This window comes from Choloepus didactylus, chromosome 16 (genome assembly GCF_015220235.1).
Source record: "Choloepus didactylus isolate mChoDid1 chromosome 16, mChoDid1.pri, whole genome shotgun sequence".
NCBI lineage: Eukaryota > Metazoa > Chordata > Mammalia > Pilosa > Megalonychidae > Choloepus > Choloepus didactylus.
The window spans coordinates 27,049,070-27,075,199 of NC_051322.1; the positions used below are offsets into that span (position 1 = coordinate 27,049,070).

At 37.8% G+C, this 26,130-nt stretch overlaps 1 protein-coding gene across 4 annotated transcripts in view; it reads right to left on the bottom strand.

The window, feature by feature from the left end:
* Positions 1–26,130, bottom strand: part of DCC (DCC netrin 1 receptor) — a 1,223,099-nt gene that overhangs the window by 102,932 nt on the left and 1,094,037 nt on the right. For all 4 annotated transcript variants that reach the window (XM_037805818.1, XM_037805817.1, XM_037805816.1 and 1 more), the window contains exons 23-25: positions 21,229–21,391; positions 13,162–13,388; positions 2,185–2,301 (exon numbers count right to left, since the gene is read on the bottom strand). In XM_037805818.1, the coding sequence (XP_037661746.1) occupies positions 2,185–2,301; positions 13,162–13,388; positions 21,229–21,391 (507 nt within the window). The remainder of the gene's footprint in view (positions 1–2,184; positions 2,302–13,161; positions 13,389–21,228; positions 21,392–26,130) is intronic.

Sequence of the window (26,130 nt, forward strand, 5' to 3'; positions counted from 1 at the left end):
GCTGTGGAGATGCAGAGGTGTGGTCAGATTTCAGACTTGCTTTGGAAGCAGAAACTATAGGATTTGATGAAAGAATGAATTTGGTGTATGTATAAGAGAATAAAGAAGCATGAAGCCTCTTTCTGATTTTGAACAGAATAAATGGATGATCAGAAGGAGGAACACAGCAGGAGGATCAGGTTTTGAGGAGGAAGAGGGAATTATGGTAAAGTCAGAGTTCCACTGTGGCCATTAGATTGCCATATGGAGGAGGTGAGTGGACAGTTGATGGATATTCTGAATTCTGAAAGACTTAGGCTGGAGATACCATTTGGGATCCATCGGCATTGAGAAGGCACTAGGGCCATTTGTACTGGGTGTCTGCAGACTGAGCCCTGGGCACTTTCTGACTAAGAGATTGGGAAGGAGAGGAGGAATAGGTAAATATTCCTAGGTAGATTGAGCAGGAGCAGCCAGTGTGGTAAGAAGAAAACCAGGAGCATTTGAGGCCTTGTCAGCCAAGTGAAGAAAGTGTTGCAGTAAAGGTTGATAAGCTTTTTCAAAGTCTGCAGAAATTCTGAGACTTGGCCATTTGATTTTGCCATGTGGAGATCACTGATGACTTTAGCAATCATGGTTTCAGTAGAGTGAGAGCATGAAAATCTCATTATAACTAATAAGGAAGATTAAAAACATTTAAATGTGTGTTTCAGAAAAGGGGAGGAAAGGCCTATAATTAAAAGAGGGAGTGCTATCAAGGAAGAGTGTTTAATGTGAGTTGTTACAGTAAGTTTGTATGCTTATGGGAGTGATGCAGTAAGGAAAGAAAACTGACTATACAGGAAAGGTAAGGTATAGTTGCAGAAGAGTCCCTAAGTGGGTGAGAAGAGACAGGGACAAGGGAAGGAGCTGGCCTCAGATAGGCGCACAGTTTAGCTAAATGCAAGGCACCAATACAGGTGGGTTGGTAGATCTGATGGAAGGATAAGGATACTGTTTTCTGAATGGCTGTCTTTTCTTGGGGATGTAAGAAGCAAGATTATTATCTAGAAGTAGGGAAGGAGAGAGGTGTTGGAGGTCTGAAAACAAGAATAAATATCAAACATTCATTCCATAAAGTGAGACAATGAATGATAGAGAAATGTAGTGGCATTTCCAGGCAGGAGAGAGTTTACCTTGAGTTTGTTTGCAGTCATGATTTCCTGTAAGCAGGGCTATTTGTTTTTCTCCAGACATGTTCAGTCGTGACAGTACAGGATAAGAGTTGGTGGAGGACTTGGTTTCATTAGCACTGAGGTTTTATTCAGGTGAGTATGGTAGGGAGGGAGGGTCAAGAGAGGTGTGGGTGTTTGCAAGGAAATAAAGAAAATAAATGACTATGGATTCTAAACTGAGTGTGGAGGAAAATGAGGACAAGGCATGGGGGATGAGGGACAGTGGGAAGGCGGCAGACTTAATGGACCGGACATCCCAGGGGTATTGAAGAATTGTTGGCAAGGTGGTAATACAATAGTTGAACAGGTATAGTGATAGAAAAAAGGATGATAGAAACCGACAGTATGTAGGGGGTGCAATTACTCATTTAGCATGTGACATGAAGTTGATGGACTGTGGTGGGAAAGTCACTATCATAGCAGGTTCCCCAAAGGAACTAACAGTCCAGAGTGTTGGGTGTCTGCGTAGAGACTGGAATTACCAAGACTGATCACGGAGGTAATTGGAAAGAAAGTGATCCCCAGATGCTAATATCTCCCATAAATGTGGGAGGATGATGGAGAACTTCAGCAAGGAGGGGTAATTGGTGGATATTTGGCAGTACTTCTTTCAAAGGAGCTATATTATTTAAATCAGAAAAACTGCACCCATTACAAAAGTTAAAAAGCTATGATGGTGATAATTGGAATAAGATCAATAAATACCGACAGAAATTTTGGTTCTTTTTACATTGATTCTTATTTTCCACAAATGATTTCTTAAAGATGCAGCCATCTATCACCAACAAGCAGCCCACTTGATTGTATACAACATGTGCACCAATATCAGAGTGAAGACTTGGACCTTCTAATTGCAAATGATATGGTTTGGGTTATTCTTCATTATCTCCATTTGCCCAGAAAATCCAGGGAAAACTCTATTATTGGATATTTTGATAAAATGCAAACAAAGAGCATTTCGTTTCTTCATTGGGGAACCAATGTTACTCACCAGGATTGTTGGACTGGGCGTCCATGGGAATCATGAGCTTGGCCCGGGTGGCTCGGCGTGCAGCCAGCGACCTCTCCAGAGTGGACATGGAGCTCCCCGCTTCTTCAGTGTCTTGACCTGAAGAAGAAGAAAAAAAAAAAAAAAAAAATCCTGAGCCATCCCTTTCCTTCAAAAATACAGCACTTTCTTTACGTCATTTCTAGTCAGGCATGCAAATACAGTTTTTCTTCATGGATATTGTTTTGTTTGATTTAGTTTGGTTTTTATTATGGATATATGGATATATGGAGATATATATATGAAGTTCCCATTTTTAGCTATTTTAAGTGCGCAATGAAGTGGTAATAATTACATTTACAATTATGATTTACAAAGGATGGTAAAGCTCCATCCTTTACCAAAACTTGTTCATTACCCACATATGAACTGTGTACCTATTAAGCAATGGCTTCCCATTCTTCCTTACCTCTACCCTGCTCCTGGCCCCTGCTAACCTCTGACCTACTTTTTGTCTCTATGAATTTGCTTATTCTAGATATTTTGTAAAAGTGGACTCATACAATATTTGTCATTTTGTATCTGGCTTATTTCACTTAGCATACTATTTTCAAGGTTCATCGATATTGTAGCATTTATTGGAATTTCATTCCTTTTTATGGCTGAGTAATATTTAATTGTGTGTATAGACCACATTTTGTTTATCCATTCATCTGCTGATAATAGATGCATGGGTTGTTTGCATCTTTTGCATATTGTGAATCATGTTCCTATGAAGAATTGGCATACAAGTATCTGTTTGAGGCTTTCAATTCTTTTATGTAAGTACCTAGGAGTGTAACAGCCAGGTCAACTGGTAATTCTGAGTTTAATTTTTGAGGAACTGCAATACTGCTTTCCATGGTGGCTGCACCATTTTACATTCTCATCAACAATGTGCAAAGGTCCTAATTTTTCTACATTCTCACCAATACTTGTTACTTTCTGTTTCTTAAATAATAGCCATCCTAGTAAGGGTGACATAGTTGACAAATATTTTTTCTACTTCATTGTTATCCAAATAATATATTTTCATTGTAAAAACATTAACAAAATCAAGCATAATCTCATTAACCAGAAAGAACCACTGTTTATATTTTGAGATTTATACATATTGCATATATGTGGAAATAGAGTACATATTAATATATTTTTAAATGGTATTATACTGTACATACTGCTTTTTTTGGTAACTTGCTTAAGAAAATTACATGCATATCTTTCTGTTTCAATAAGTCAGTAATATAATTTTTAATAGCTCCATAATGTCCATTATATGAATTTTTCATGATTTATGAAACTGATATTTCAGGCCTATAGATATTAAGTTTTATTACAAAAAAAACAGTAAACAAACTACAGTCTTCAAAAATAAGGGTGAGCATTACATAAATTTATGTCGATCCATAAAATTCTATATACTAAAGAGTCATTAACAATAATGATTAAGAATGGTATATGCATATTGGAAAGGTTACTTAAAATACGTAAGAGAATGAGACCAAAGTTCTGAATAGTTTGTATCATATGTGCCCATTTGTGTAATATTCGTGTAATATTCATGTAAAAGCATATTGTGCATATACACACATATTATATATCTGCATTGGAAAGTCACATGTAACATTTTTAACATTAGTTTTCACTGGGGAGAGGGATTAGGATTTTGGGACTGGGAAAAGAGAAACATTTTCCATTGTCTAACTTTTTGTACTCTTTTCTAGTTTTTATCATATGAATGAATTCTTTTTCCAGTGGTAAATAAAATTTAAATATAAAATAATGCTGGGAGAAACTTTCAGGTAACTGAGATAATGTTGGCTGCCTAAATCTGAATCTGACCACACACCTCCAAAAATTATACAGAACCATGAAGATGACAATTAAAACTATGTAAATCCTACTCCTTCAGCCTAACTAAAAAAACAAACTTCAAATTGCCTGTGAGCACCAAAACGAATAACAATTTCCCACAAAGCTATTTCTCAAGCTGTTACTCAAGTCTTTGCGGAGAGCTGCGTCTGTTATAACTGCACCGAACAGAGAAGAGGGGAGTAGGACTCTAAGATTGACCTAGAATCATCCCTTAAAAGAGAAAATACACCTGGATTGTAAAACTTTTGAAAAAGTTTCCTAGTAGGTTAAACACTTAAAAGTGTGTGGACTGCAAATGGCAGCATCAGAAAAACATCACTTTGGGAGGAGAGGGGAAAAAGAAATGACACTTTTCTGAGGAAAATTCAGTATCCAGAAACACAATAAAAGAGCTACACTGTTACCCTCTCCCTACATGTCATCCATTAAAGAAAGTGTGCTGCACTAACAGGAGAAAATTTTTGAAACAGGAATCTTATAAATGACTCTAAATCTCAACTCTTTACACAGAGTAAACATAAGCAGTTTTCATCTATAAAGAGTCAGTATAAAAAGAAAACAAAATGAGAATAAAATAATTTCAGCTTACAAAAATTTCCTTTAACAATAACTATAAAGCTGAAGAAAATAGTAATGCAACACTCCAGTTTGAATTAAATATCCTCAAACAAGCATTTGGGAATATGGAAAACACAACAGTTAATCAAATATTCAAAAATTAAGGAGACAGATGAACAGAGAACTATAAGAAATAAAATGAGTTGCTGGAATTTAGAAAAAAAAATGGGAGAAACATGGAGACAAATTATGAGATGCCCAAAGAGAACTGATTTCAATGACATTTTTAAGCATTGAAGAAAGGTAGGGGAAAAATCCAAGAGGAATAAATTAGATAAAGAAAGAAGTAAAAATGGTCAAAGAGAGTGACTGAAATGGAAGACATACAAAGATCTAAATACTTACAGCTGGAATCACGGAAAAGAAATGCAACATAGAAAAACTGAACTAATATTTAAAATTGTCATCCAAGAATAGTTTCCTTGATTAATAGAAAATCTGAATCTACATATTGAAAGAGTTCAGAAGGACTGAGTTTTGTTTTAGTCAAACTGTTAGATTTTAATAGAAATTTTGAGAGTCTAATTCCTCCAGGTCATAAACAAAATTAATATAGCCTACAACTGCAAGAGAATCAAGTTGGCATTTATCTACTTATCTTTACCTATATCTCTCTCTCTATTGAGGGAGAAGAGGGAGAAGAGGGAGAAGGGGGAGGGGGAGGGGGAGAGGGAGAGATTGACAAATGACAGCAAATAGGACAGAATAGTAACTGGTGAATTTAGGTAAAATTTATAAAGGAGTGACTTACATTATTCGTAAAAACTTTCTGTGAGTTTAAAATTGTATCAAAATTAAAATGTTACCAAAATTGCTAAAAATACCATGTTGGAAACTGGAAATCCATTGATTTAGCAGGTTTGATGATCATAACAGTATAAAAGTGGTACTTTTACTCACCATGAAAACCATTGCGATTATGTTTACATAGTTCTAAACTCAACAGGTTAAATCAGTTAATTTAGTCAAAGATGGAAATTACACATAAATTCATCTGAAAACCAGCTGGAAGAAAATCATCAGGAAGTAATCACTTGAGTAATTTTTTCTTTTGTTCTCAAGACAAAGTTAAAATAGTTTTATAACATTTATTGGTGCATTTAAAATTTGCATAATGCCAAACCACTGATTCCAATGATTTATTTATTTTATTGAATAGAATACCTTTTTTTCTGTGTATTGGAAGAAACTCCTACTTGTAGTTTTATTGAGAAAAAAAATATAAGATATATTTTGTAAATGGCCGAATTTAAAATAAATATGTTTTTTTGAAATTACAACTAAGTTTCAGTGAACATTTCTTCATAAAATATGAATAAATATAATGCCTTGGTTTAAGAAATCTATTTTAGGACCATTACACATTGTTTCTAAAACAGTTTTTAGGTCAGATAGACAGACCACTAGCTATCCTTAAGCAAATCTAATTATTTTGCTTGTTTTGAAATTTATTGAAGGAAGCGTTTATTAAAAACATTTATTAAAATCAGTATATTGTTTGAGGGTGATTGTGTTTATTTTCTTCTTCCACTGGGCACCTCTCCTGAACTGTAAATATCATTAAATTTGCATCTCTTATCCACATATTAAATTAAAAATCCTTTAGAAAGAGCTGCCCTCATTGTGAAAATATAAGGTTCATGTTCCAAAGATTCTTGACATTTTACTTCTTCAGTCTTTTTACATATAACTATTAAAGAAGGGAAACTATATATTTATAATCCTTTCTGTTTACATAAGATATCTCTCTGGTAACAAATTCAAAATATCTTTAGTATCCTAATACCTGAACTGTGCTATTACAACTTGGTGCCATTTTACCTTATTTCCCTATCATTTCTTCCATCATATTTGTAGTGTTTCTACAGTTAGAGAGACTCTGTTAATTCAATGACATGACCATCATCTAATTTGTTTTCAAACCAGAATTGTGAAGTTAATCTATTATTCTACGTCATCTTAAGCTTTTTTAAAAACATACTTTCGGTCCCTTCTGCTAGCTAATGTAATTTGTTTCCAACAAGTCAGGAGCACATTCTTTTAATAAACCTAGATTTTGGTACTAATTTTGCCATTAATAGCTCTGGAATGTTGGTAAGTGACTCCCCTTTCTGTGTCCTCAGTTTCATCATTTAAAAACTCTGGCAGGGGAGTTTGAAGACTTTCAAAGAGTGCTTCCAGTTCCATGCCACACTATATGAGAGAGGCCCTGTGATGCTATTATTACATCCCTGAAGACTGGTTTCCCAGACCTAACCTGTTAGGTACTCTGCCATCTCCTTCAACAATTTAGACATCTTTTTCTTTACCACCTTTGTTTCCACTGTGTCTTTCTCAAAGCACTTGTTCCGATAACAACACAATAGTTTCTTAAAGGTAATTCTCGGAGATGGAGTAGATATACTTTCCCTGTTCCTCCCACTAATTTCAGCCAAAAATTATAGACATAAAGCAATCATTAAGAAGACTCTGAAAGGTGAGAGCAGAAGGAAGACAAGTTAGGGATGTTGTACCCAAGGAACAACAAGACAGTGATTTCTCTGGGTTTTCTTTTTGGCTCACATGAACCAGAATCATTGATGGAGAGGCTGGCAATCTGGCAACCAAAGGGCACTGATAAAAATAAAAGCCCTACATTGGCTTTCTCTACCCAAAATAAAGCAAAGAGACAACTTAGCAAGAAAGAACACTATTATACAATAATTGCCCTAATCCAATCAAACCTCAGAGGAAAACAAAAAACTGTGGCCCCACCACCCACATCTACCAGCAAAGAACTAGTCATCAGCTTAGACTTTCCCCCTCCCCAGACTGTAGTGAGATGCCCCAAAGGCCCCTACCTGGAGGTGGGTATCACAGAAGCCAAGTGCAGATCTGGGCCTTCCGGTTACCAATAATAAAAAGCTTCTCACAGTGTCAGTGGAGACCAAGTGGGGATACTACTGGATAGCCCCAATTTCATGAGTTCTTTTCTATTCAAGGACTGGATTACAGAATGTTCAGAATTATAGGAATTTGTTGAGATGTTTAATCTGATTGTTTTTCCACTGATATTTTTGTTTTTGTGGTAAAATTCACATAACATAAAATTCACCATTTTATCCATTTTAAAGTGTGCAGTTTAATTACTTCCACTATATTCACAGTTTTACAACCATCACTACTATCTAATTCCAGAAAATTTTCATCACCCCAAGAAAATAAGCATTCTTCATTCATTTTTGAAGTATAATTAGGCAAAAGAATCTTCATATTCTAAAGAAAACATCCCAATATGGGGTTAAACCTCCCCCAGGACTTACTAAGAGACATCAAAACTGGTCTGGCTGCCCCCAGATGTCATCTCAAGGTATAAAAAATGAAGAGCAAGGCAAAAAAAGGGGAGTCCTAGAAGTTAATGACAAATCCTTCTGAGGGCACAGAGGTAATTACATTCCCTTCAGTGGGAGGCAAGGGCACTCTTCTCTCCCTGAAGTGCATCCAGAGGCAATGCTAAAGCTGCAAAGTGTGGAGGATTCTGAAAAAGAGATTTGCCCTTCATTCATTTTCCAGGTTCAGGAAGCACACTTGCTGATTTGCCTGCATCTTTGTAAACAGGGGAAAAGGGAAGTAGAAAGAGTAAGGCTGAAAGAGGGGCCATGGTGAAGTACATGCTCTCTCACCATTTGGCCTGGCAAGGACGTGGAAGCTTCCTATGAGTCAAGGGGGCACCTGGAAAGTTGATCAGGCCTGAGTCTGTCTGCTGAAATTTGCCCAAGTGTGGCTGACCCATCAGAGAACATATGAGGTTGACAGGAATTGCTGTACCTAGTGGGAGGGAGTTAAGTCCTGACCTGATAAACCTCATCATGGCATGGACAGTGGAGGAATCCCATGGGGACCCAGGAAAATTTCATACTTGTGCTTCGCAAGACTTCAAATTTAGATACCATACAGAGGCCAGTTCATGCATTCAAAAAAGCAACCTTCAAAATGTCCTTTCTTTTCTCTCTTGAACTCTTCCTCCTCCCCTCCCTCTTCACCCTTCTCCTCTTACTTTGTCAGGAAGAGTACAGAATTGGGGTAAGAGAGAGAAGTACCTTTTGCCCTTCCCAGTCAAGCCATTTCACTCCAAGGTACTAGAGGATTTATAGAACCAATTGTTAACCCAGTTCCCAGAGCCAAAAGTCTAGCTGGCCGTGAGGGAAGGAAAATCTTTCACTTCAATATCATACTGCAGTTTTCAACAGCACTGGCCAGCAGTTAAACAGGAAAGTAAGGGAATCTGCTTGAGCTATCACTTAAGGAATATTCCTAGAAAAGGAATATTCAACAATTCATGTTGGAATATCAGTCATCAAATTCCCCGATGAACATCAGTCATCAGAATCCCACATCTGGAAGAAGATGGTGGCATAGAGAGGAGTGGAAGCTTTTCAGTCCCCCTGGAACAACTAATAAACAACCAGGAACAACTAGTTAATAATCCGGAATAACTGCGGGAGGAAAACATGACCGTCCACACATCATACACCAACCTGAATTGGGAGGAATGCCTGATATCGCAGCATAAAATCTGTAAGAAAAAACTGCAAATCCAAGCTGGAAGCCCTCTCCCTCCATGGCCCAAACTACAAAGCTTCGCAGTGCTAGAGAGCAGCACTCTCCAAGCAAGTGAATATAACTCAGCAGAGCTCTAACTGGGGTTTTAATTAACAAATGTGGACTGCTCAATACAAGCTACGAATCCCCAACAAGCAGACAGAGGCTTCTGGTGACGACTGAACTTGGAGAGCCAGAAGACCTCTCCAGGAGGAAGGGGGAGCCCAAGGACCAGGTGCTGTCTCTGGCTGATGGGTGAAACTGAGGGGGGTCGCAGATTGACCCTGAAGGGGGGCTTTCTGAACCTTTTTCAGCTTCAGCCATTTTTGATTCCCAGCACTCACACCCAGACAAGGGGGAGACAGCAGAGTCAGAGACTATTCAAATGCAAATGACATCTTCTTAGGGGGTGTATCTTCCCTAAGAGGAAAGAGGCAGTGCCAAGCTCTACTACCTGCCTTCCATTCAGAACCAGACCCCAGAGTCTGGGGGTAAACAGCCATGGGCCACAGCTACTTACATGAGTCAGGAGTGACAGGCTGACAGGAGCTGCCTGCTGGGCAGAAAAGCACAGTGATTTGAGGCCTAACAGGGTGTACCAATCTTCTAAAACACACCCTCAGGGAGACTTGATACTACTGCTTCCTTCCAAGACCTGAGCCTGTTCTGGTCTAGGAAAACCTAATTGGGGTAACCAAGGAGGCCAGATGCCTAGCAACAGAAAACTATAACCTATACTAAGAAAAACAAAGTTATGGCCCAGTCAAAGGAACAAAGTTACACTTCAACTGAGATACAGGAATTTAAACTAACATTAAATTAATGTTTTTTTATGCATAATTCAAAAAGTTTATGGAAGATATGGCAAAAGAGATGAAGCATATAATTAAAACACTGGGCATACATAAGGTAGAAGTCGAAAGTTCAAAAAAACTTACAGAATCTATGGACATGAAAGGCACAACACAAGAGATGAAAGACACAATGGAGACATACAACAGCAGACCTCAAGAGGCAGAAGAAAACACTCAGGAACTGGAGAACAAGACACCTGAAATACTACAAACAAAAGAAAAGACAGAGAAAAGAATGGAAAAATATGAACAATGTCTCCGGGAACTTAAGGACAAAACAAAGTGCAGGAAGGCACATGTCACTGCTGTCCCAGAAGGAAAAGAGAAGGGAAAAGGGGCAGAAGCAATAAGAGAGGAAATAATGAAAATTTCCCATCTCTTATGAAAGATAAAATTACGGATCCAAGAAGCACAATGCACCACAAAAAGAATAGATCTGAATAGGCCTACACCAAGACACTTAATAACCAGATTATCAAATGTCAAAGATAAAAAGAGAATCCTGAGGACAGCAAGAAAAAAGCGATCCATCACATACAAAGGAAGCTTGATAAGACTATGTGCAGATTTCTCAATAGAAACCATGGAGGCAAGAAGGAGGTGGCATGATATATTTAAGATACCAAAAGAGAAAAAACACCAACCAAGAACCCTATGTCCGGCAAAACTGTCCTTCAAATATGGGGGAGAGCTTAAAATATTCTCTGACAGACAATGACAGAGTTTGTGAACAAGATACCTGCTCTACAGGAGCACTACAGACAGAAAGGAAAAGACAGGAGTGAGAAGTTTGGAACACAATTTTGGAGATAGTAGATAGTAGCACAGCAATGTGAGTACACTGAACAAAGATGACTGTGACTATTGTTGAAAGAGGAAGGTTAGGAGCATGTGGGACACCAGAAGGAAAGAAGAAAGATCAAGACTGGGACTGTAAAACTCAGTGAACTCAATGATTGTGATAAAAGGTACAAATATGTTTTTATATGAAGTAGAACAAATGAATGTCAACATTGAAAGGTGTTAAAAATGGGGGGGGGATACAATCAATGCAAACTAGAGACTATAGTTAACAGAAACATTGTATTATGCTTCCTTTAATATAACATAGGCAATATACCAAAGCTAAATGCATATGGGGGGGGGCATGAGGGAAGGGTATGGGACTCTTGGCATTGATGATGTTGTGTACTCTTTATTCTACTTTGGTTTAATGCTATTTTTCCTTTTGTCGCTTCCTAGCTGACATGTTTTGTTTTGTATTTTTTTTTTCTCTCTCTCTTCCTTTTTTTCTTTTTCTCTTGTCTCTCTACCTTCTTTGACTCTTCCTCCTGCTTTGTGGAAGAAATGGAGATGTCCTTATACAGATAATGGTGATGGTCATGAATACCTAAATATGTGACTATACAGCGAACCAATGACTGTTTACTTAGGATGGAATGTATGGTATGTGAACAAAACCATCTTTAAAAAAATGGTTTGATGGAGAAAACTTGAGGGCACTATACGGGTGAAATAAGACAGACATATAAGGACAAATATTGCAGCACTGAACTAACAGTGCTGAAAGGTGTATGGAGATGGTGGAAAGGGTAAGTTCAGAGTCACATATGTCACCAGAAGGAAAGCTGGAGGTTAAAAGATGGGGATGTACAAAACAGTGACTCTTGTGGTGGACAATGTCCGTGATTAACTGTACAAATATTAGAAATCTCTCTCATGAACTAGTTCAAATATATGACACTATAACTAGAAGTTAATAATAGAAGGACATAAAGGAAAAAAATATACCTATTGAAAACTATATACTACAATTAGTAATATTTTAACATTCTTTCATCAACAGTAACAACTATACTATACCAATACTATGAATCAATAATGGAGGGAGGTGGTTGGGGGTATGGGAGGATTTGAGTTTCCTTTTTTGCTGTGTCTTTATTTCTTTTCTGGAGTAATGGAAATGTTCTAAAAATTGAAAAAAAATTAATTGTGGTGATGGATGCACAGCTGTATGATGGTACCATGGGCAACTGATTATACACTTGGGATCTCTGGATAATTGTATGGTATGTGAACAATCTCAATAAAAAAAAAAAAAGACATCCTCAGAGAAGTCTTCCCCCCCCGCAAAAAAAAAAAAAAAAAAATTCTACATCTGATCTCAGAAAGTCCAGTAAGAGTTAAACACTTAAATAACAAAACTACTTATATTCAGTTTAAAAACAACAGTACTCATTCTACAGTCACATTATAAGCAGACAGAAGGATTTTTTGGTGAAAGTTATTTTGTTGATTGTTCTACTTCCCATAAGCAAGTAGAAAGTATGAGGACCCACCGAAAGTGAAATGCCTTACAATTACCTTCCAGATTTCTGAGTTATCCCTGGACACAAATTGTTTTCTGTTGATTCATTAAACAGAAGGCTTTTTCTTCAGATCACTTTGTATACAAAATTCTTCGGGCAGGTTCTATCAGACCACGCTTGTGATTATATAATATCATTGTATGAGGATGACAGACAGTCTCCATGATAATGAAGGCCAAAATGACTGAATACTCAATATTTTCATACTTCCAGTGCCTGTGATCTGATTTTTTTAAAAACAAGAAACTGATAGAAAATTTAGAGCCAATTTCCAATTACCTATAGAAATAGGGAACTGAAAAATGTACAGATGAGTACAATTTTATTGTCTTGACAAAACTTTTGTCCAAGATTTAACAAAAAGCAAATCAATTCAGTAAGACTTCATATTTTAGTATTTCTCAACTTTATCATGTCTAATCACTCAGAAGTTTCAAGAGTATTAAAATCATAAAAGGCAGGCAACAGGGATGTTAAAGAAAGAAGTATAACTGGTTAAGCAACCAAATTTATGTTACCTTACCTTAACTAATGATAAAATGACCCCTAATGGCCCGTCAAGGCTATCTCCACTAAGGAAGGGGTGGAAAACTTTGTGGGTTCAGAATGGGTTGTTCTCCTCTACCCAGAGAGAAGAGAATTACCTGAGTGAGAGGTACTTTTGCTCCCCAGTTGGGTTTCTGACTGGCTGTGGGTGACTGGCGTGAGATCTTGGCAGCTTTGGATTGGGGAGTCCCTTCCTGTGAGGTCAGTGCTGGCTGGCTTCTCAATATTTTTCATCTCCATTTCTTCATGATGGATCCAAAGATCCGGGGGTCGCAGGTCCTTCTGGCTGCCCTTCCTCTTGCCAACACTGTGTGTGGCCCGTTTCCTAAGGAACAAAGTGAGAAGACAAATGTGAAAGCCTCTATTCAATGGTCCTTTTCTCCTTTTTTCAGTCAATTCAAGTTAGAAGCAGAGAAGGAAACAAATGCCCTCCCAGGAGGCACCCTGTGAAGCCCAGGAATTGGCAGACTCGTCTTGGCTGCCTTTCCTCTTCACCCCTGGAGCTTTACCACAGATGTAGGAGACGTGGCTCTGAGTCCCAGGGGCCGCGGCTGCCTGCCAGGGCTCCTTACTCCCGCTGCACAGCTGCAGATTCACACACAAGGTGACAATGGGTTAGAGGCTCCCATATGCCAATCTTTGCAGCTAGGCATAAGGTAACTGACTGCCACATACGTTTAGGAGATAAATGAAGGACTTGCTTCAAAAGGGCAAACAGAAATAAAAAGGCCAGGATTTGTGCCAACAGCCAAGATTGGGGCTTAAAAGAAAGTCTGTCTACACCTCAGCTGTATGCTTTAATGTAAATTGGGAAGCTTCCTGTTTGAAAACAAAAGGCCCACAGGGAGGACATTCTTAAGAATAAAACTCTTGCCTTGGAGGCACTACATGTCTGGATTCAAACACAATGAGACCCATCATTTGAAGAGAAGAATAGAGTTTAGAAGTGTGCTTCAACTGTCTCTAGCTTCCCCAATAAGGATTTAGCAACCATAAATTTTCTATTTTCAGTGGCAATATCTTGGGCTCGTGAGATCCAAATGTTCCCTGCACTGCTTACTAAACCAGCAAGGGATTTGTGCTCACCATCCTCTCCAGCAGGAGTCAGTATTCTATGGCCCATAGGCCAAATTCACCTACTGCCTCTTGTGCTAATGTCAAATGTGTTTTATTGGAACACAGCCAAGTTCATTCACTTTTGGGCAACAACAAGAGAATTGAGCAGCTGAGATAGACACCATGTGGCCCACAAAGCCTACATTTTTACTGCTTGGCCCTTTTCAAAAATAGGTTTTGATACTTGCTCTACTGTTTTATTAAATTTTTTTCATTTCCACCTGTAGCTCTATTTCTTTTAAAATAATATCGCTTCAAAGACAGAATCCAAACAGATAAAATCTACCTGCTGACAGTAGCCCAGAGAAGCACCTCCTCCTCACACTCTCATTGACAATTTTGCAATCAATGGCTTCTGATAAGTGTTTTCCATGGTGGCCAAATGGTACAGCTGTGCTATTTTTAAGTGAAAGTACTTAGTAGATGGCAAGGCCATGGAGAATGACTTTGGTTTTCCAACTGCTGAACGAGAAGGTTTGCATCTATTAGGCAATGGATAAATGTTTGGTGGTTTGATCTGTTGGATTCTCCTTAACATTCATTTTCGTCTGTCTTGAAGCAAGCTTATGACAACAGGAGACAAACAACTGCAGCCTTAATATCTATCTTACAGTTTAGTAGAGAAATAATGCAGTGTTTTCTGCTCTAATAGTTTCCTAACAACTACCTGCATTTTGGTGATTTCCTGGCAACAGCCCCATACAGTTTCTAGAAATGGTCTGGAATGACTCCTAGATCATTTTTTATGTCTAAGATAACAACTCAGTGCTAACCATCCATTCCCTGAATTCATTTTCTTACAACTCACCTGCCCAGAGGACACTGATCTGCTACTCTCCCAATGTGCTTTTTGTAATTTACCTCAGGTAACTTCTCAGAAGAATTTAATGTCATTCTCAAACTTTGAGGTTTTACCCTGTTGTATCTTTTTTTCAACAGATCAAAATGCTAAATAACTTTAACCTCAGCGACCATGTGACTGCATATCGAGATTTACCAGTTCCCAAACCTAGGACAACCTAGTAAGATGCCATGTGACAATTCACTATTAAATTGCCTGTGGTAAAGACATTTGTCAGAGAAGTTTTGAAATAAGAAACACATTATGAATTCTGTTTACCCCTTGCTTACAAGCAATACTTATTTGTTCATTCATTCACCTGTCCCCAGGACCTCAGTACCAAGCAACCCCGGGTGTTTTCTATTTAATAAAGAAAATAGAAATGTTTCAAACCTGGGTTGAGGCAGAGCCTCTTCGTGTTTTCTAGGAAGAAATTAGCATTCCTGATAAAATGCATAAGCATTTTTCTGGTGGATTTTAATCAGGTCAAGACTTCTTCTGAGATGTTACCCACTCACCCAGCTCTCAGTCGAGAATGTAAAGATCTCCAAAAAAACGTTTTCCATTTTGCATATATCTCTCAATGACCATCTTACCACTTTTGTTTCCTATAACATGGCTTACTAAGAGAAAAATCTTTGGTTTTAGAGAGGCCGTTCCTGACTCGTGGCAGGGTACAATAAAGTTGGCATGTGCTCATCACTAAATTGCCAGAGATTTGATTTTGAAGCCACAGGAACAGCTGTCACCCTGAACTGCCTATCTGCTTGTTTCCTGACATGACCGCTGTTCCTGCACCCAGAGTTTCTCTGTCTCACCTGTCTCCAAAACCCTTATTCCTAGTGCTGCAGTCCTCTAAGGGTGGTCCCTGAACCGGTGGCATCAGCATCACTTGGAAGCTTGTTAGTGGGGCACGTTCTCAGGCCTCAGCCCAGACCCACTGAAATGCAAACTCAGAGGTGGGGCCCAGCATTCTGCATTTTAACAGCCCTCCGCGTGATTCCGGTGCACCCACAGTTTGAAGAGCACTGTCTTCGTGAACTGTTCTGTTTGTTTTTATTTTAAAGCTAGTTTTTCTATGAGCTATAAAATATTTCACATATTTAACACACTGCCCTTCTCATGCATACCTTTTTCTCACAGGTGCCGGTGATCTTTCTGCTTCCAAAAATAACTTCAGGATAGGAGTGTCTCTTCCCATCCCATGAGTTCTCTAATAAAGTCAGAGCAAGGAATTCACCAAGGCTCACTGCTGTCTCCTCCTCATACCATAGCAAAGCTTTCAAAGCATAATCAAGTAATGGAATTTTGCTTTTGTTTTGTTTTATTGTCGTATTTATTTTACTTCTACCCAGAACGCTTTCACAATCCTACTTACTTATATACTATTAATTTTTAAAGACTCCCTTCAAGCCTCTCTCCTTAAGGCAGGCTTCCTAACCACTTTAGGTCAGTATGATCTTAGCACATCTAAAACATTCCCCTCACCTCTCTCTATCCCACTGGCCTTGGCATTTCATCTCCATTTGTCTTATTGAGCTGTCTGGCTATATCCTGTGTGTTACTGGGGCAACCTCTGCTTTCCTCACTTCTCCAACACTATCCATTGTTTTACAAGTTTTTATGTATCTAGGTATTTATGTATTTATTCAGTGAATATTTATGGAATAAAAACTATTTCTCAAGAAATGTACTAAGTACCAGAAATGCAAAGATGGTTGAGACATTTGGAGTTTAATGAATACATGAAAAATGGCGTTGCTTCTGGAGATACTTGCTTTGATAGAGTGACAAGTATGCTTTGGGATATGGCAGATGATAAAAGCAAAAAGTAGGTGGGGACTAAATCATGGAAGGCCTTGCTTCCAACAGAAGCATTTTTAATACTACCAGGAAGGTAGTGGGGAATTGCAGAAAGATTTTTAGCTCAAGAGTTGACATTCGTCAAATTTGCTACTTTGTATGATGCAGATCATTTACCAAGCATGCAATCATTACATAAATTGAATAACTTTCCATTATTGACTTGGAAATATTTTTGCAAGGTTCTTTTCTGATTCTTTATTCATTCATCTATTTCTTACTTTGCACATAACCTGACACTCTAGGAGGACTTTCCTTTTAACTTTTAATCAATATGTGGGATGTGACTAGTAAGAACCAACATTGGCTGAGTGTCCATTGTGTTCAAGACTGTGTCCACTGAAGTGCTAAAATATTACTATCATCTCATGGGTTGTTTTTCAATATTGCAACAAATTACTAAGCTCCCAGGATATGTTAGGCTTCCTCTGGTCAAGTAGTTCACAGGAGGCGGACAAATGGACAGTGATGTAATCATTCTGGTAGTCAGATGGAGGCACACCCAAGACCTGGAGGGAGTGTAAGGCAGGGACACTCAGTCCCCCAGGGCTCCAGGAGGGAAGGAAGCCTGAACTAAGTGTGCAGGGCTGATTACCAGCTAACCAGAAAAGATACGTCGGGGAGATCTTCCTCAAGTGTACATACCTCTCCATTTTTCTCAATGCAAATCGTTTACAAAGGTTTCTAGCCTCTTAATTCTTTATATTGATCACTCTCATTCTATTAATATTATTAAAAACAGAAAAATGAAAACTTCTAATAGGAACCAAGGGCAAATGAGTTCTAAGTACTCAAATAAGTCTGTATTTTCTGGAATGGAATTAAAGCATATTGAAGTCCTCTGTGGTTGCTAGTTTAAACCCCTGAGGTGAATACTAAAAAACAATTACAATTAAAAAAATTTTTTTTTAAATCAGTGAAAGTTACCTCTATAAGCTAAACTACCATAGATTTCAATGGAGTTTAAAAACTTGATTCTCAATACTGAAAATAAGTACTTTTATCAAGATTTGAATGTGTGTTAATCTCTAAAAGTTGCTGTGCACATGTTAAATCAAATAGGAGGCTCAGTCAAACAAGGATTCTATTAAGTGAACCTTGCCTTTTATTCGTATATTTAAATTAAATGTACTCAGACAAGGTTTTTAATGGTCTACAGGGGTAACTGACTTAGAAATGTGGATGCCAAGTGTCCTAGACATTCCAGGATATTCTCAATGTTCAATATTATGCCTTCAGTGTTTATAGTTTTAACTTAATCATAACACCTGATCAATATTTCAGCCAAGAAAATGCTATTTCTTTATAAAGCACAGAAAAAAATACATCAATTTAAGCTTTCGTAAAATACAATTTTTCTGTACCATGATAGCCTACTATAACTTCCTTAATTGAAAATGTGTAAGGTGAGTCTTTTCCAATTAGTAAAATAAAGAACTAAAAATAAATGCAAAATTATTTTATTTAATATTAATTTGAAGCTAAATGTAACCATGTGAATCTAGAAGGTAGCAGTATATTTCCATGGGGGATTTTCTGTGTTTTACAGGTAGAGGGGACAATAGAAAGTATTCAACTTTATTTCTTATTATATTTATGAGGAAACTGAGGACCAGGGATTAAGGGCCTTCCTTTAGGTGGCACAATTATCTTAAGTAAATAAGTGAAAAACTAGAATAGAACTTGGGTGTTCTAACTTCCATTAGTTATTTTATATCACAAAAATGAAATCTTCCCAATTGGACTGTGACCCAATTAAATGGCCTACCTCATTAACAAAATATATACATATATAAATTATAAAATGATAAACAGTAGAATAAAATTTGTAGAATAACTTGAAAAAGGTATTACTGATAGTGACATAAAAATATTTTCAATCCATTTTGATGTAATTCAAGTCCCCTAATAAAAAATGAAGAAAAATTTACATTCTCCAGTACTCCATGACAAAGAAGTATTGAAGAAGTATTTCCTACTTCATCTTATTAATTACTTAAAATATCAATTTCTGAGAACCTGTAAAGGACAGTATTTCTGTTTCAGATTGGAATTCATTCTGTTTTCATCTACATTACTCAATTTGTCCTAAAGGGCTCAATGTGTTGAGAGGGGTCCTCAACAAAATCAAGAAAAACAAAATAAAAATTCATAAATAACTTGAGAGAATTTTCATTTCTCTTTCTTTCCATTAACATATGTAAACAAAGAGACCAAGATGAAAGCCTATGGCTATGTCCCTGAATATTTGAAACAAAATTGTGAAGAAAGATATTTAGAACAGAAGTGTGAAACTATGCCAAGCACATATTAAGAGACTTTGAGTTTGGGGTCGGGAAGAACTCAAATGGATTAGCTCAGGACCTACAGTTAACTTTATTTGGGGTTCTCAGTCATTTGTGGAATCATTTATTCTTTCATTCATTTCCTAATTTTATAAAGAAGTAATATCCATGGTTCAGCCTCTACCAAATAAAACCTTCAAACTCTACCTCAGTGCTTAGGGCGGGATTTAAGACAATTTGAGAGTTACTCAAGATAATGTTAAATCCCACTTTTGCACCCTGAGAAGAATACTCGCATTTTCTCTGTGGAGAAACAAAATATTTCCAGGAACCCAGTTCATCAGGTCCTCTGTCGTCTTCTCATAGTGATGAAAATTGGAAAAAAAAAAATGCTACAAATAGAGTCATCAATTAAATTTCATTAGTTTAGTGAATGAATCAATATTTTGAGATAATCATGAAGTAGGCAAAGTTTGTCTTTGACACTCTCCCATCGTCCTTTTATGTGAATCCTCCTCAACTTGACATCGGAGACCTGGTGCCTTGATGTTCTACTCTTCCATCTTTGTAGAACCCTTTCCTGGGAACAGGGACCAAGAGATTTTTCAAGGCCGTAACTAGAGTTATGTTTCCCCAGAGCCTGACTAATTGCTCAGCAGTCTGGAAAGCCATGTGTGTGATTACTCTACTCAAAATGTTTACACACGAGGCTGGCCCTGGTAAGCCCATTCCATGGGTTTGGTTTCTCATTTGGATACAACAGACCAGCACATCAGCTTTCAACAGCTCCAAACAGTCCAATATCATAAATGCAGCTGGATATAAAATTTGTTCTGCAATAGCAATAAATTAAATACAAAGACTTCATCTGTACCCCCCTGGCAATTTTATTCAGTGCCTACATCTTCCCCAGATTCTGTTTTGAAAGCCTCACTCCAGAGTGCTGGATGAAACACTAGAGATCAACAAATAGAGTACTGGATTTTTAAAAAGAGAGGGGAAGAGTGAAAGGCTGAGGTATTAGCAAGAGGAAAATGGAAAATCATTTGCTAGAGAATCTTCACCTAGCAATGTGTGTAGTATAGAGTCGTCAGACTAGCCACCTATGGGCCCATGCCCCAATCTTATGGAGCCAGCAAGCATCATGCCTGAAGCAAAAAAAAAAAAATCAAGGGAAGAGACCTATTACTATTACAGCAAACCCTTTCAGAGTGGGATAGCATGCAGCTGAAAGATACATCAGGTTGGAGTTGAAAAGGACTAGAGAGGCAAAGATACAGAGAATGACCAGGGATTACTGCTAATTCCTCAAACTAGCTGACACCAGGCTAGTATGATGCTCACGGGCTGCTGCTGGAAGGGGATAGGCCACTTTTCCCTTATAGACTTTGAACTCTCATGCATCATGTTTTGCATGTGATAGAACCTAGAGCTGCATTATATGAAAATATTTTTAAACCCCTCAAAACTTTATATTTCTGAGAGTTAACCAAAAGCCAGGAAATCTGAACCATTTAAAATTCCTGGAATCTCTTCTTTCCTAACTACTACCTACACACTAAAAACCCCATAGCATTGTAACTACATTGGGTTTGGTACTCTATATTTGGTCAATGTCTCAACCAGCTTTTATTAACTACATACAGGCTTCTTTGGCCAAGAGTTTAAAATAAATACTGCATTCCTTCCATAACTCGGAGGATGACACATCCCTGTCCTTATATCTGTGGTTACAGAGATGTTGGGACTGGACAGAGACCATTTTCTAAATGTTAAGGAACACCTGCCCCCCCTTGAAAGGGAGAATCTGGTCCTGAGAAGTAAAAGGAAACAGAAACACAAGCGGATTCTATTATTAAGTCTGCAAGACTAGACCTCTCTCACCTAAGTTATGGGCCTGGAGTGGACAAAAAGCAATGTTTCACCAGGATCAGGGGAAAAGGAAAAACATGGTGAAATATGAAAGAGCACAGAAAGAGTCTTCAAAAATATAACCCCAAATTTGTGGTTGGTGGGTCAAGCGGAGACTTTTCTCTGCCTGGGAGCCGGTTGTTACCTACTTTCTTTGCTGGGCTGAAGAGCGCCGGGTGCAGATCACAGCCACAATCACCACCGCCAGCACTGTGATTGCGCCAATGGTGATGACAATGATCACAAGCAGGTTGCTGCTCTTCTGAGGAGTGACACTGCCGTGTGGCGGGTGCATCTGCCCGATGGGTGGCTCTGGGAAAAGAAGGCAGAGATCCAGTTAAGGGAGATGTGGGCACCCAGGGTTCATCAGGCTCAATCCAGGATGTGAAGACCTCACTGTGATGGGAATTCCTGAAACTTGGGAAAGAAGCATTGAGAAATGAAGGGAAAGAACTAAACTATCGACGCAAGAGAAATGAAAACATATGTCCATGTAGAAACGTGCCCATGCACATTTACAGCAGGGTTATTCACAATAGCCCCCCAAAATGGAAACAACCCAAATGTCCATCAACTGATGAATGGATAGAAAATGTGGCATATCCGTACAGTGGAATATTATTCGGTCATAAAAATGAACAGAGTATTGACACATGCTACAACGTGGATGAGCCTTGAAGACATTATGCTAAATGCAAGAAGCCAGACATCAAAAGCCACATTGATTCTGTTTACATAAAATGTCCAGAATAGACAAATCTACACAGACAGAAAGTAACTTTTTCTTGGGGGTAAAGGGAGATGGGGAGGTGGCTATTAATGGGCATGGGGTTTGTTTTGGGGGGGGCACGAAAATGTCCTATAATTAGATAGTCATGGTGGTTACACAAGTTTGTCAATTTACTAAAGCCACTGAGTTGCACATGTTTTAAGGGTGAATTTTGTGGCATGTGAATTATATCTCAATAATCCAGAAAAAAAACTAAGCTATAGTATTGGGTGGAAAGGAGGGGAGGGGAAAAAGATGCTACTTTGTACCATAAGAACTCCCATGTGCAGGAACCACAGAAGGCTGCAGTTCACAAGAAAATACAATCTATTTGTAGCTAAGCTGAACTATTTGACACCAAACACCCACAATTTACTTCTATTCCTCTTATAAAGCTATCAAAAAAGCACATAAAATTCTCAAGCCATCAAGAGTGTATGAATCTCACTTAGCAGCAGCCACTGGGTTCAGGAAAGTTTCATAAAGTCCTGACATTAAAGTGTTGTATCAGTACCTCGTGGTAGAAAATATTGAGGTGAAACTTATAGAATAAAAGGACATTTTGATAAGGGGCTTATCTAAACAGGAATGGCTAGTGACCCTTTATATAGCTCACTTTAAACCCTCAGCCAGTGTTCAATCAATTAGAAATACTCTGTTCTTCGTCATGTTTGTTATTACAAGCTACAAATAAAAAAAAAAAAAGGAATATTAGCTTATTTTAGTTTAGAAATGAATTTTGAAAGGAGCAGAAAGAAATGACTTTGGATGTTTCCTAGGCCTAAGTTTGCATTTTATTTCTTTAACAATCTGTATTAGCTTTCTATGCCTTGAGCAAAATAGGCCTTTTGAATCACAGTGCTTTCTTCTGTAAAATGGAAATAATAGTACTTACCAAATACAGTTTCTGTCAGAATTAGAGAAAATATATGCAACACAATCATTTCAGTGCCTGACACCGAGTCAGAGCTTATATTATTATCCTACTGAAACATCAAATAAAATGTTGTCTAAATTAATGCTACCATAGCATTTGGGATACTTCTTTTCAAACTATAAAATTTTTTTTGAAATATTCAACATGCAAAGACAAGTTAACTTCTTCTCACAAATGAATACAACAACCTAGTACTTCCCTCAAAATAGAAATGACGTCTTATGATAAGTTATCTAAGAATCATTGCTTTTTTCAAAGAATAGCCACTTAAACTTAAATAAACTACTGATGACTCATTGTTAGAAAATTAATAAGCTCTTCTGATATAACTTGAATCTCAGGGGGAGGAATTCATCAAAAAATTTTAAATAGAACTTTCTGTCGAAAGATTCTGATTATAAATGAAAGAAGTTTTCCTTGAAGTAACTTGTACATTTACTAGAAAGAGATGGGACAAGTAATGAAAGGTCAGAACTTTCTGTATCATAGTTTTACCTATTATTTTAAAATTCATTTTACAAAAGTATCTTAATATGCCCTCTCTGGCCATAATAAATTAATTTATTAGAATGAATTAACATTTTATATGCGAGCTTACAATAGAGACAGTTGGTAATCTCAAGGATTTTTATTAGCTGGCTTACATTTAACAGTTTGCTGTTTCTGACAAACTTAGTTGGAGTCACACACAGCAATGCACCTAATTTCTACTTGTTTTTCTTTCTTTCCACCCTGGAGGACATCATGGTTAAAGTCAGAAAATAATGGTTCTGTATCCTGCTGAGCATTAGTGAGATTATATTGATGTCTTTCGCCTTGGGAGGGTTACGATTCATAAGGACTCTATTATAAATCATTGATTCCAGGCTTTTATGCCTTACTTAGTTTAAAACCTGGCATTCAAGTTCTTTCATTAATTTTTGAATTCCAATTCAAAGCCTGAATAATCAGAATATCTGACAATATTGGGCAACATAGAAAGTCAAATGCAATAGTGTCTTTTGATATATCTAAATACATCATCGAGAAACTTTTCCAAATCATGAGAACTTTCAGAGCTCATGAGCCTAGATTGGGGCAATTAGGAGTTCTAGGAGACAGCCTGACTTCAGAAGGGATGAGGCGGTATTTTCACCTTTTTGGACTTCAGTGAGGAAGCCAACTGGTGTAATTCAGAGACTTGCATTTGAAATCTCACCCTGTGATTCACTATGTATGACTAAATCTCTATGTGACTACTGTGTAAAACCAGACGAACATTATTTATCCTCTGGGCACTGTGTTTATTTCATGAGCTAATGGATGCAAACCACTGACCACAGACCCTGGCACAGAGCTGGCTCTCAGTAACCATTAAGATGAGGCTCAATATATTTCATCCTATGTGGCTTCTCAGATTTAAAGAAAAAACAGTATTGTAATCAGTCACTTCCCGGATGTTGGCATAAGTGTGGCTATTCTGTGTCTGAGTAATCAAGAACTATTGATTACAAGTTTCATTAAAATCAGTGGGAAGGAGATATAATTTTTTAAAAATCACAAGGGCATTTTATCCATTTTTGGATCTTCATGATGTTTGATCACAGTAAAAAGGTTTCATTCCTTTTCTACTAAATTTGATTATAAGCAAAAGTGCATTTTTAATAAGGTGATGGGTCTAAAGTCTTAGTACAGATTGTAAAATTGGTTTAGTGACATTTTTAATTTAAGACTTTAGAGTCTTAAAAAAATATGTTGTTTTTTATCCCATTTTACATGGGATTCCCTGCAGTAAGTTCATTTAGAGGCAAGACACTAAGTGCTTAATTATCATGTAGACAACAAGGCCAGGTTTTGAATCCAGGTGTCCTGGCGTATTTTGAGGCTCTGCCCCATTGCCACAATGACCGTGCCCTAATAGCTGCACAGTATCAAATGGCAAGTAAACAATGGAACATTAAGAATGATGCTTTCAGTTCTGAGGAAAGAACCTGATCAAATGAAAGCTTGTAGTTAGTGACTAAATGTCTCTCTTACAATGACTGCCTCCCTAGATATTAGTTTCCTTACTATTGGAACACTTTGAGCTCAAGCTAGGTCTTAATACTTTCACAAGTCTCTGAATTTGAATAGAAATTCATATGGCACTGGACATTTCCAAGTACTTCCCCCTGAACCTGATAAGGTACTACAGTCAATCAGCCAGAAGAGAACTCTCAGATAATCTAGTCCAGTGTTCCTTAAAATGAGATATTAATCAGTGTTTTGGGAGAGAAAAGATCCTTGGTCAATTGTTGGAAAACATATTTCTTTCTTCATATCTCATAATTTTGAACATGTTACTGTGAACTGTGAATTGCCAGGAGGGGTGAGGCAGAATGACAGAAAATGTATTCAATTATTACATAAATATGTACTGAAAATCCATTTAGGTGCTGGGGATACAGCCCTGTGATCCAAAGAGGCATGATCCCTGACCTCGTGGACATCACAGCTTAGTGGAAAAGACAGATATTAAACAAATAATTGAAATAATAATTTAATTTGTTCTAAAAAGAAAAGTAAAAGGGTTTCTGGGAGATGGAACATGAGGACCTAATGGTCATTGGGGGAGGGAGGCCATAAAAGACCTCGTAGTAGAAATAACATTTAGGCTGAATCCTGGAGGATTGCTATGAGTCACTTCCTGTTCCAGTACAAGAAAACAGGGACTGGGAAGAGCTTGGAGCTCTGGAGGAATTAAAAGCTGACAATGTGTCTGAAGCCGAGGGAGCAAAAGGGACAATGGCACAAAATGAGGGCCTGGGTCATGCAGAACCTTGTAGATCACATTCAGGACTTAGGATTTTACTCTATGTGCAGTCACAGGCCATTTTAGGGTTCTGAGAGAGAAAGTGGCATACGTGATCTAAGAAGACCGCTCTGGCTGCTGTGTGGAGAGCAGCTGGAGTGGAAGAAGAGAGGCCAATTAAAAGGATATTGACATTCTCTAGTTGAGAGATGTGATAGCTTAAACTGAGATGGTGGCAATTGCAATCAAGCAGAGTGGACAGGTACAAAATATGGTTTTAAATTAAATGAACAAAACATGGGTTGGATATGGGGGAGGAAAGAAGAGTCAAGTTCAGGCTTAAAGAAACAGGCCTTATATTTAAATGAGAAAGAGGGTGAAAGAATAGGTTCAGTGACCTCAGGAGCAGAGTTCTGTTTTGAATATGTCAGGGCTGAGATCCTGTGATACATGGAAGAGGCAGCTAGACAGTCTGGGTTGAAGAAATATGAAGCCCCGGGATGGGATGAGATCACCAAAATCAAGTGTAGACTGAGAAGAGACGCGCTCTCAGGACTAAGACCTCTGGAGGGCAG